Source organism: Lycorma delicatula, chromosome 1, assembly GCF_047948215.1.
Source record: "Lycorma delicatula isolate Av1 chromosome 1, ASM4794821v1, whole genome shotgun sequence".
Taxonomy (NCBI): Eukaryota; Metazoa; Arthropoda; class Insecta; order Hemiptera; family Fulgoridae; genus Lycorma; species Lycorma delicatula.
Window position 1 is genome coordinate 272,353,797 of NC_134455.1, and position 12,028 is coordinate 272,365,824.

Sequence of the window (12,028 nt, forward strand, 5' to 3'; positions counted from 1 at the left end):
TATCCAAACAACATAATTAATACATTCCACCAAAAACATTAATGATGACTACCTACACATGGGCGTTATCTTTCCTAATACAATGGAATTATTATGTCACAAGACACTTTAACAGCATAGATAAAATTATATTTTATTCCATTATTATGATGATGAAAAACCATATACAATTCTTTGTGAAACTGTAGATAATGAGATGAAAAGATATATATCAATTTTAAAAATAAGATAACAGAATTAAAATAAATAAAGTAGATAAATTAAAACAAAGCAAAAATAACTATTACATATTTAAAATTATGATTTATAAATGAACAGAAGTGTACATGAAATAAATGGCTAAATATAGTAAAAAATCTGATGTGGACACCACATGACTTCCTTGTACACCTACTAAATTGCATATACACATTTTTAAAAGTACATAAAATTTTATTTTACTAATAACTTCTGATTTATTTTCATATTTTTTTTTTTTTTTATTGTTATTGAATAATTATTTATTGTAAAAGTTTTTTTTTTACAATTAGAAGTTTATAATTATTAATAAATCAATATATTTAAATTAAAAAGAAAAGTTAAAAAAAGGAAATGAACTCAGATTCGAACCAATGTGCCTTCCCCTTGTAACATCTAAATATTTCATTAATTAAAATTTTATTTGGCTATAACTCTAGAACCAATGAAAATATGTACTACTTATGATATGTCGTTGAAAAGCTCTCAATGAGGGCTGATAAAGCAGTTATGAAAAATTCCAAAATTCAAATTTATTTGGATTATGGGCTCTTTTGGACACTTTTTGTCCAGTTGATTGCAATCAAAAGGGGAGGTGCAGAACTAGACATTACAACAGTCCTAAATAAAAAATTTCAACATTCTACGGTTAATGGATTTTGAGTTATGCGAGACAAATATGTACGTACATACGTACACATGTACAGATGTCATGCTGAAACTAGTCGAAATGGATTCAGGGATAGCCAAAACAGATATTTCCATTGAAATCTGAAAACCAGTATTTTTCGCAATCACAATACTTCCTTTACTTCATACAAGGAAGTAAAAAAGTATCATAATGCATCATGAATAGACAACCACACGCCTGCATTCACTCTTTATATGGCATATTTTTTAAATATTGTAAAAACATTAACAAAAAAAATTATCATTCTACTGAACTTGACATCCTTCTAAACGTTACATACCTGGGATATAGCAGTATCATTATTGAATGGAATAGTATGAAATTTGACAGAGAAGTAACCCGTAATTTTTCAAAATACTAATTTTTAAATTAAAAAAAATTGTTATACTTATTTAAATAGTATTTGTCATTGGATCTACACAAAGTATGCCGATATATGTTTTGGATGTTACAAAATATTATAATTAGAGATTAATTTTTTGTATTCAAGGCTAAACTGAAAAGATAACACAACTTGTTTTATACATCACATCTTTAAGTTATAACATTGAGACTACTCTATTAAACACAAACATACAATTTAAAAAATTAAATATAGATCCTTATTTGTTAATGTCTAATCTAAATTCACTATAACATGTAGAAACATATAATTTCTTATTAACAGAAATACATTCCTACATTAACTGCACTATAAGACCATATTAATTTCATATCATAGCTGATATTTAATGAATTTTTACTCACTGTTTGGTGTAGGATATGTTGCAGAAGGATATGAAGTGTTATAAAAACTAGAAGCATTCATGTAGCTGGGAGTCTGTCCCCCATATGCTTGCTGCATACTGAAAAATATCAGTAAAAAGAATAAAATCAGCAACACCAAGACAGTATGAAAAATAGATTAATAAATAAATGTAATTAACATTAAATATATAGTAATTAAATATATATGTAATTAACATTAACATATAGTTAAAGTTCCTGTGGCAGTTGCTGTATCTACTATTGGGTGTCACCCATGGAGAAGTGAACAAAAACCAGTAAACCCAGTCAATGACCTCAAAGGCGGAAGAGGAATGTTCTCATTGGTGAAGAGGGAGGAGGAACAAAAGAGGTGGGTCTCTGAACAAAACCCAAAGCAAGGCTAGAAACTCTGAGATAACATCCGTACTGCTAGCCTTACCTAAAACTTGGCTAATAACCCGTTCAGGGACATTCACCTAACTAAAAATTATCTAGAAAGAAAAAGTTATTAGACTGGAACACAGGAATTAAAATGAAAACAAAAAATAAAGGATTTGGGATTATTGAATAAACTTCAAATCTGCACTTGGAATGTATGATCTCTTGCTGCTGGGAAAGAAGAAGAACTGATTGGAATCTTGGAGGAATAACAAATTGATACAGCCATGATTATGGAAACAAAGAAGAAACAAGAAGGATCATATGATATAAATGGATATACAGTTATATATAATGGAGTGAATCTGAGCAAAAGAGCCTCAGCAAGTGTTGCAACATTTCTCAATAACAAGTGGAAAAATAGAATATGCTCATACATGTAGAATAATGAGAGAATAGTGAAAATTAGATGCAAAATAGAGAGAGGTTATTTAACTTTCATATGTATTTATGTGCCAGAAGAAGGTCATAAAGAAGAAATAACAAATTTGTAAGAGATGCTACAGAAAACATTAAAAGATGGTAATTTGAAAGATATCATAACAGGAGGAGATTGGAATGCTAGTGTAGGGAACAGGCCATTGGTGAATTATGTCTCTGCACGTAATGACACACAGAATGTGAATGGTTGAACACTGCGTGACTTTGCTTCCTACAATAGTATGATAGTTATGAACATACATTTCAAGCACAGAAGCATATACAAATTCACCTGGACAGAAAGAGGTAATAGAAACAACAGATTATTCTGTTGCAAATGAGAAAACAAGAAATCCATTCAAGGATGTGTGGATTTTTATCCATACATCTTTGTTGTATGAGCAGTAACCATTATGTTATTTGCAAGAGTTAATTTAATGAAACGATAGGTGAAAATGAAAAGATCCATGGGATGAAACGTTAGTATGGGTACTTGTGGCATGTACATTTCCAACAACAGGACTCGATTAAATACTTATATAGAAGGCAACTAGATAACTGGAATAAGTCCTAACAGTGGTGTGATGATGTAGATGTAGAATGGGAGCATATAAAAGCTACAAATAAAAAACTCGCTAATGAGGCTATTGGAAGCAGTAAAAAGAATTATGTTAAAAAGAGACTGAAGACATGGAATGAAGAGATAGACAGCAGTCAAAGAGAAGAAGAAAGCTTATCAGAAACTGCTTACTGATGGGACAGAGTAAGCAAAGCGAGATTATAAGCATTTATCCAGTATAGTCAGAGCAAAACCAGGAAAGTACAACAGGATAAATGGTATTATTATGTAACAATACCATTTATCCTGTTGCACTTTCCTGGTTTTCGTGGGTATAGAGAAAAACGTCCATGGTAGACAAAATATGGTATAAGGTTATGAAGTATTTAAATAAGTGCAAAAAAGATATATAAAGAATAAATGTGATAGGTAATGCAGTTTTTTTGAGATTCTTAAAGGAATTATAAAGTAAAGAGGAAAACAGTTGGGAAAGGAAAGAAGAGTATTTTGAAATAATTCCAGTAGAATAAAGCCTGAAGAGCTACTAGATGTGTTGGATAACTGAGAAATAGGAAAGCAGTGGGAAGTGACTCTATAAAAGCTAAAATTTTTAAATATGTTTCTGAAAGACTGAAAAGGTGTTTACTGCATTTTATGAATCTATGTTGGGAAATAAGTACAATATAAACAGAATGGAAAATAGCAGTCATAATCCAATATTTAAGAAGGGAGACAGATCACAGTGTAATAATTACAGAGGAATAAGTCTGTTTAACATAGCATACAACCGCAATTCAAAAATAGTTTTAACTAGAATAAGACTGCTAATAGAGACAACGATACAAGAAGAACAGTCAGGATTTAAGACAGGAAGATCCTGTTCAGACATCTTCATCTTAAAACAGATAATAGAGAAGCATAAAGAGTTTAACAAAGAGACACATATGGTTTCTGTGGACTACATTAAGATATTCGACATGGTCAATAGAAAACTGATGTTCAATATATCATAATGACAAGGTATTCCATTACAATTTGTTAACATATTTAAAAATTTGTACAAGAATTCAAGGATATGTATGGCTGTTCAAGGATATGTACGACTAAATAAAAGGAAAACTGTGGGCTCATCAACACAAGATGACTTTCAGCCCAGAGAAGACCACGATGATGCTCTTCAAAGGCCCTTTTGGCGGAGAGTTGGCAAGTTCAAGTATCGATGTCAGGCCATTGAATAAAGTACACTCAGGTTCATAAGTACCTCGGGGTGTATCTTGATGAGAAATTTCAATTTAAGAAGCACCTTCAATATGTTGCAGAGAAATCCTGCAGTGACTTTTTTTGGGATCTGACGTGTGGTCAATCTGGATTTCAAATTAAATATGTATAGTAGTCTGGACATGAAGATACCAAACAAAGCTATAAGAATATTATTTGCTGACGACCTAGTCATTATATCTAGAGCTCAAAAGTCTCTCTGTGAATTGATAAAAGTGGCTGGAATGTATAATGTGCATACTTACTTCCTAAGATAAAACTAAAGTTATGGCTTTTAGAGGATCATAGCCAGTAAGATCAAACACTGTCTTGAAGAACAGAATTCTGGAACAAGTAAGCTGTTTTAAGTTTCTTGGCTGCATCATATCCTACATGGGAAAAGTAGATATAAATGAGAAAATTGAAAGATTCGATTGTATAAATGGTACCATTAACAGTTCACTGAGGAATACGGTTTAAAAAGATATGATAATGAAATTTTTTGTTTTGAATAATGAGAGTTCCTGGTTGTCTGCTAGCAAAACATGGATGATGATCACGGCACAGATATATACCTTGCAGGCTGCTGAAATGAGATTTTTAAGGTCAGTAACATGATATTCAAGAGCAAACCAGAAGAAAAATGTTGAAATAAGGCAGTTATTGAAGATTTATAATTTGAATGAAAAAGTTAAACAATATCGGAAACAATGGACAAATCACTTAAGATGGATAGAAACGTCACGGTTTCAGAATCATTGATTACAGGACAGGTGGACAACGATGTTTGGGATGCTCAAGAAAAGATGGAAGGAGCACATTTGTTTTGGATGACATAACAGACAATTACATGAAAACAACCAAAAGACAATTACATGATGATGAAAAGAAGAAGTTAAAGTTCTATGCCATATTTTACATTGGCATTTTTCAAATGATAAATTGCAACTAAAAAAATAACATTAAATAATAAATTAAATAGTGATCTAATTAATAAATAACTATTTAAACATACGAATTGTTAAATATTTTATTATGAATGTAAGGTTTATAATTTAATAATACTGAATTCAATGAATCCATCAAAACATTATAATACAAGGAAAAGAATATAAAGAAATACACAGAAGATATTATTACCTTACTGATTCTTTCTGTGTTCTTGCAATCCACCAAGTTGAATATATATATGCTTAAAGTAGTATATACAAATAGTGTGCATCAAATATATTTTGCTTTTTATTCTAACTAATTATCAATTTAATTTAATTAGTATTAACCACAAAGATTTGGTGAAAAATATTAACGCTTATAAAAAGTTGCTTGGGGCAGAGCCTATACCAATGTAATAAAAATATTACAAAATATGCAGAATAGAATTTTAAAGAATATACAAAGAAACAAGAAGAATTAGTCTTCTAAATTTAAACCAATCTTTTATAAATAAAGCTATCTTTTATAAACCTACCACTATAACAAAATGAAAATACTATACTGCAATCTGCTAGTAAAACAAGGAATAAATCTATCTTGCTGCTAAAAATAATCAAAACTGCATATGCAAAAAGTAGTTAGATCACAGCTATAAGTTGTTTCAATCAGTTACCAAACAGTTTAAAAAATTTGGACAGAGGAAAATAAAAAAACAACAAAAATATAATTAAAAAATGGTTGAAAAAGAATAATATATTATAGAAGTTGTGAATTACATTAGATATTTTAAAGTATTATTACATTTTTGTAAAATATTTTAATTAATCTACAGAAAAGAATAATTGATGTAACGTCTATATACTAAGTTTATATAAATTTTTACAATTTGATTTTTATTTTGTGGTTAGTATTTTAGTTGTTATATACTGTATATAGTTACTTCTGTTTATGTTATATATAAAAACCTATATACAGGTAACTTTAGTTTACTCTATAGAAAGCTTATACATATTATTCACACACTGTATAAATTACTAGAAATAATAATAAATAAATAAAGTTTTTGTGAAGTCATCACATTTTCCTCTCTGATCAAAATACCATTTATTCTTAGAAGGATGTAAGCAATGACCATGACCAATGCACAGGAGTTGTAAAGTTTGTATTAAAACAGGCTGAAAATTCTCAAAAAATTAAAACAAATTTTAAGGACGTAACATTAACTAAAATAGGTTCCTCCTACGTAGATAAATGAATAACTTAGACAAATAAATGATTACTTGTTTATTAATGATACAGACATACTAGATGTATAAATATTATTTTATTAAATCTGATCACTAAAGTCTAATTCATTATTTAAGCTCAGATTGCACTGCAACAACACCCAAACAAGCACAAAACTTTACAATTGGTAATTTAACAAGTTGTGATCATTTTACTTTAGATCAGAAGTACAAACATGTTTTATCTAACTCATACTGTTGCAATAATTTTTTCAACATTATTTAATTAAGTCATTAGCACTGTCTTCAAATGAATTATTAACTGTGTTACTTTATTCACTGTCTATTCTTTATAGGAGGTGTTAAAGTTATCATTCAATTTGATGTATTTTAAAGCAAACAGTAATACAGACATATTTATCCACATCATAAACATATTCTAAATATGATGCTTAACAAAGGTAAAACAAATATTTAAAACAATATGCTTAAAAAATATTTAAAACATGGTAATACTTAACTCTGATATCTATATAACACATGAGTGTGTATATATATATATATATATATATATATATAAAATGTATTTCCAAACAGTATATTTTTAAATTTCTAGATGGTTTATTATATACCTAGAATACACCTGGAATTGTTGAGCAGAGCTAGAATATGATGCTGGCTGATACTGATGGTGGTGACTGCTATCTTTTGTAGCATCCACAAAAGAATTAATAGAAGATTCACTTGCTGCTGCAGCAGCTGCTGCTGCTGCTGCCACTGCAGTTGAATAAAGTGGATCTGAATCTGTAGCACTACATACCACCTCTGATTTTACACCACTAACTACTTCACCTTCTATTTAAAGACAAAAGAGATAATTTTAAATAATTAAAATCTTATGACATCTTAAAATAAAAATACAAACAGTAGTTTAAGCATTGCAAGAATATGTAAAATAGAAGCCAATCTGTGTCACTTTAGGTTATGATTTCTGTCTGTTAGGTAATAACATTTTTCACAGTAAAAAGAGGACTGCAGCTGTAGCTTAGTTACCATACTGCAGACCAGACTGGATTTTATGAGTACCTCAAACATCTGTTGTACGATATTTGTTTTAGATTTTGAATTTTGAAAAATATTTTGAGACAAGGTGCACAGCAAAACCCATCCACAGATAGCCAAAATATATAAAAGATATTTTTGTCAGCAAAATGTTTTCAGATATAAAAGAAAAATCTTCTGTTAATTATTGCTCTTGAATAAAAGAAAAAATTATAGTAATGGGTATTTTGAGAAGGATGAGCACAAAAAAGGTTACCAGTGAAAGAAAACACCTACCACAAAAAGAATAATTTAAAATAAAAAGGAAAAAAGGAGATAACATTATACAAAAGGGCAAGAAAGAAACAGCGAGTGCTAATATAAACAAAAACACCACAGAGGGAAAAGTTTTACAAAGGAATGTTTTAGGACAGGACTGGGTACTTTGAAGGGTACTAAGATAACACTGGTCAACATGATTTTTGTCTCACAAGTAGCAATAGGTGTACTTAATGAAGTTTTTTATGCTGTTTTCAAATATGTATTTAGAATTATCCATATTTTTTTTTGTTATTATAATCTTTTTAAATATTTTAAAACTTTTTTTGTCCATTTGTCCATTGCCAAGTAAAAGCTCCTAAAGCATTGTAAATATGATGGAACCAAGCTAACTCAAAGGATAGTGTTGTTACTGTTCAGATGTGTATAGACATATACAAACATGATTTATTTGTAGCACACATTCATTAGAACGATGCCAGTTGTAAAACAATAATGAACCAGTAAACACGTCATTATGAGAGCTTGTATGTCTGAATTATTGTGTATTACATATTTACAACTTTATTCTTTTAATTAGTTGTTAGTTACAAAATGCCTAGATTTTGTTTAAATCATCCTAACAATTTTTGTTATGTATGTGGTGAAGTGACGCTCAGTCCCAAAGGCAAAACATTATTCCATTAGTAAAAAAGTGTTATGAACTTTATTCTGGGTGTAAAGTCGGGGACCAAACAAGGGCCTGGGCTCCACATATCTGTTGTTCAGCGTGTTCTAGGCTTCTCACACCATAGAAAAATGGCACATGCCACATGCCATTTGCTATCCCTATGATTTGTAGGGAACCAAGATCACTCTTCTGACTGTTATTTCTGCTTACAAACATTAAAGGGATTATGTCAAAATCAAAACATACAGTGGTGTACCCTAACTTACAATGTGCAATGAAACCAGTCCACAGTGTAAAGAATTGCCCACACCAAAGCCTTCAGAACATATGACATTAGATGAAGAGAGCTCAGTCTGATGGAGTTAAGGAAGAAAAAGAAACAGATTCTGGTGATACAACTTTTGAACAAAGCAGTTCATCTGAGTCTCATTTACTGACTCAAGAAAATCTTTATGATCTCATATGAGATTTAAAGTTATCCAAAAAACAGTCTGAAATGCTTGCTTTCTGGCTAAAAGGATGGAATTTTCTTCAAAAGAATACAAAGATATTAGAATACAAAGGTATTTATTGTAATCATCATTCTGAATTTAAAGACTATTTTTCTGAAGAAAATGGCTTAGTGTTTTGTAATGACATTTCTTCTCTTATGGAAACACTTTGTAATGAACATAACCCACAACAGAATGGCACTTGTTCATTGATTCCTCTAAAGTTAGTTTAAAAGCTGCATAAAGGCAATAAATTTCCATCAGTACCAGTGGCTCACTCTGCTAGAATAAAAGAAACATATGAAAACTAAATTTATATTGGAAAAGCTTCAATATGCAGCGTATGAATGGAATATTTATGGTGATTTGAAGGTAAGTGTATTTTTTCTTGGTCTGCAGTTTGGTTACACAAGTTACTGCAGTTTGGTTGTTTTTTGTGTAAATGGGATAGTGGGGACAGAAAAAACCATTTCATTAGAAAAGAATGGTTTAAACACAAATAACTCATTCCTGAACAGAAAAATGTGAAACATGATCCATTATGTAATCCTAAAAAAGTCTATCTACTTCCGTTACATATCAAAGTAGGATTAATGAATAGTTTTGTCAAGGCCATGGACAATACTCCTGGTTTCATGTACTTAAAACAGAAGTTTCCTAAAATTAGTGAAGCAAAAATTAAAGAAGGAATTTTGTGGGTCCATAAATACATCACTAATGCATGAAGAAAAGTATGAGGAACTATTGAACTCACTGGAGAAAGAAGCTTGGCAAGCATTCAAAAATGTTACTCAAGAGTTTTTTGGGAAATTGAAAGGCAGAAAATTACCGTGATATTGTCAATTATCTTATAACATCTTATAAATATTTGGGTTGTAATATGTCCTTAAAAGTACACTTCCTGCACTCACACCAAGATTTCTATCAGAAAAACTCATTGGAGCAATGAGTGATGAGCACAGGAAACACTTTCATCAGCAGATTTCAGGTATGGAAAAGAGATATCAAGGCAAATGGAATCCTAATATGCTGGCCGATTATTGTTGGAACATCAAGAGGGATGCTCTAGAAGCAAAATATAGCACAAAATCATAATTTCTTACTTTCTAGGTGAAATATATTTGAATATTGTATAGTTTAAGAATGCAGAAAGTATTAAAATGTTTGAAATTATAAATCTCAGAAACTACAAATAATAAGTCTCTCGGAAACGTTGTGTGATGGAAAAAACTGATATAATATTTGAATTCAGGAGAAAAAATACTATCAGAATTACATATTTTTCTTCCTGAGACAAAAAAATTATTTTTTATTCTCTAGTGTAATCAAAGATTACTAACATCTTGAAATGAAATATTTGATATTTGGTCAATAAACGTAATTTAATTTATTAAATTAGAAATTCCAAAAAAGGAAAAAATGGAAAGGCTAATGGAAAGACTAGGAGCTGCAGCAAGGTATCAAATAGTTATAGATTAGGAGATTTCATACAAAATTATAAACATGTCCAAGGCAGGTGTTTTCAATCACCAATTTTATTGTGATGAAATGGATATGTTAAAGTAAAAAAGTAGTCATTATTTAAAAAAGAATTACATAAAGTTAAAATAAGAACAAACTATTGGGGAAACCTAGAAGTTACTTTGCAGTAAGTTTACTTTGCATTAAATTCATTTGAAAACTAATAGAGAAATTTAAAAAGAGAACAACTCCCTTAAGGTAGATAGTATTATTCTCTATAATTGATAAAAAAATGTATTAGAATCAATGGATGAACAAAGAAAACATGAAACTTTTAAAGATGAAAAAGGCAGTAAACTGTATAGAATATTTAAAGATAAAAAATATACTAGAATCAATGGATGAACAAAGAAAACATGAAACTTTTAAAGATGAAAAGGCAGTAAACTGTATAGAATATTTAAAAATAAAACTAATAGAAAGTGTAAAACAGCAAAGGAAACTTGGTTGATATAGACATAGAATGCAGTAGAGAAAACAATATTATTGGAAGATAATTGTAACATAAAAAAAGAGAGAGAAAAAAAGAAAACTTTGGAGAGATGAAGCCAAAATGTATTAGTGTCAGAGATGTAGATGGAAAACCATTGTTAGAGAAAAAAGAAAGAGATAACAAATAGCAGGAATCTATAACGGAACACACCTATAGGGGAAAAATTATCAGATGAAATTTTGAATGAAGAAAGAATAGATTGATTTGGTATAATAGGAGGCTTTATTTTGAGATCAGAGTTTGAAGAAATGAAAGAAATTTAAATAGATATAAGCAGCACAGAAAATTATTGTCTTGTTTAGAAGATGAAGTTATTTCAACTGTTGAAAAAACACAATAAAACGCATTCGTTCATCGATAACAAATAAATGCTAGGACAGCAGCTTCTACTAATTAGATTTTTAAACTACAGATTCATGGTTAGATGATTTAAATGGAGGATTTTTTTCTGGTGTATTGTGTGATAAGAAAATTCCCATACAGCTGAAAGTCACTATTTACAACTGCAGTAAAGATCTTGAATTATTTTAGACAGGCCTGGTGCAAAATGGTTAGTGTACAGTTCATGGATACAGAAATCCAATTACTATACTGATAGACGTCTTAAAAATTTTAGTCTGAAACAACCATTAAATACTTTACAAAATTTATATTTTTCATTTTCATTTTTACATACAGGCACCAAGTACCTATGCCTGTATGTAAAAATGTCATAAAATGCCTGTTATACCATCATCAATTTCTTTTTTCTTCCTGTATGTGGTTCTTTCCCCTGTATGTGGTTCCTTATAGATTAACCGGTTTTCCTTAGCTGTTTTGTACTTTCTATTAATTTTATTTCTAAAGATCCTATACACTTTAATTTTTTCATCATCTTTAGAATCATTATGCTTTCTTGGATTATCCATTGATTCTAATACATTTTTTATTAAAAAACTAAAAGTGCCATAAGTTAAAATTAGTTTTATTTATGTAGGCCAACAAATGATCCTCAATTTTGATGACCACTACAGTAGAAAGTCTAA

The 12,028-nt window shown here is 29.7% G+C and overlaps 1 protein-coding gene across 5 annotated transcripts in view; it reads right to left on the bottom strand.

Moving 5' to 3' along the window:
- Positions 1-12,028, bottom strand: part of LOC142331717 (protein phosphatase EYA1-like) — a 321,428-nt gene that overhangs the window by 93,369 nt on the left and 216,031 nt on the right. For all 5 annotated transcript variants that reach the window (XM_075377768.1, XM_075377758.1, XM_075377778.1 and 2 more), the window contains exons 6-7: positions 7,141-7,363; positions 1,676-1,773 (exon numbers count right to left, since the gene is read on the bottom strand). In XM_075377768.1, the coding sequence (XP_075233883.1) occupies positions 1,676-1,773; positions 7,141-7,363 (321 nt within the window). The remainder of the gene's footprint in view (positions 1-1,675; positions 1,774-7,140; positions 7,364-12,028) is intronic.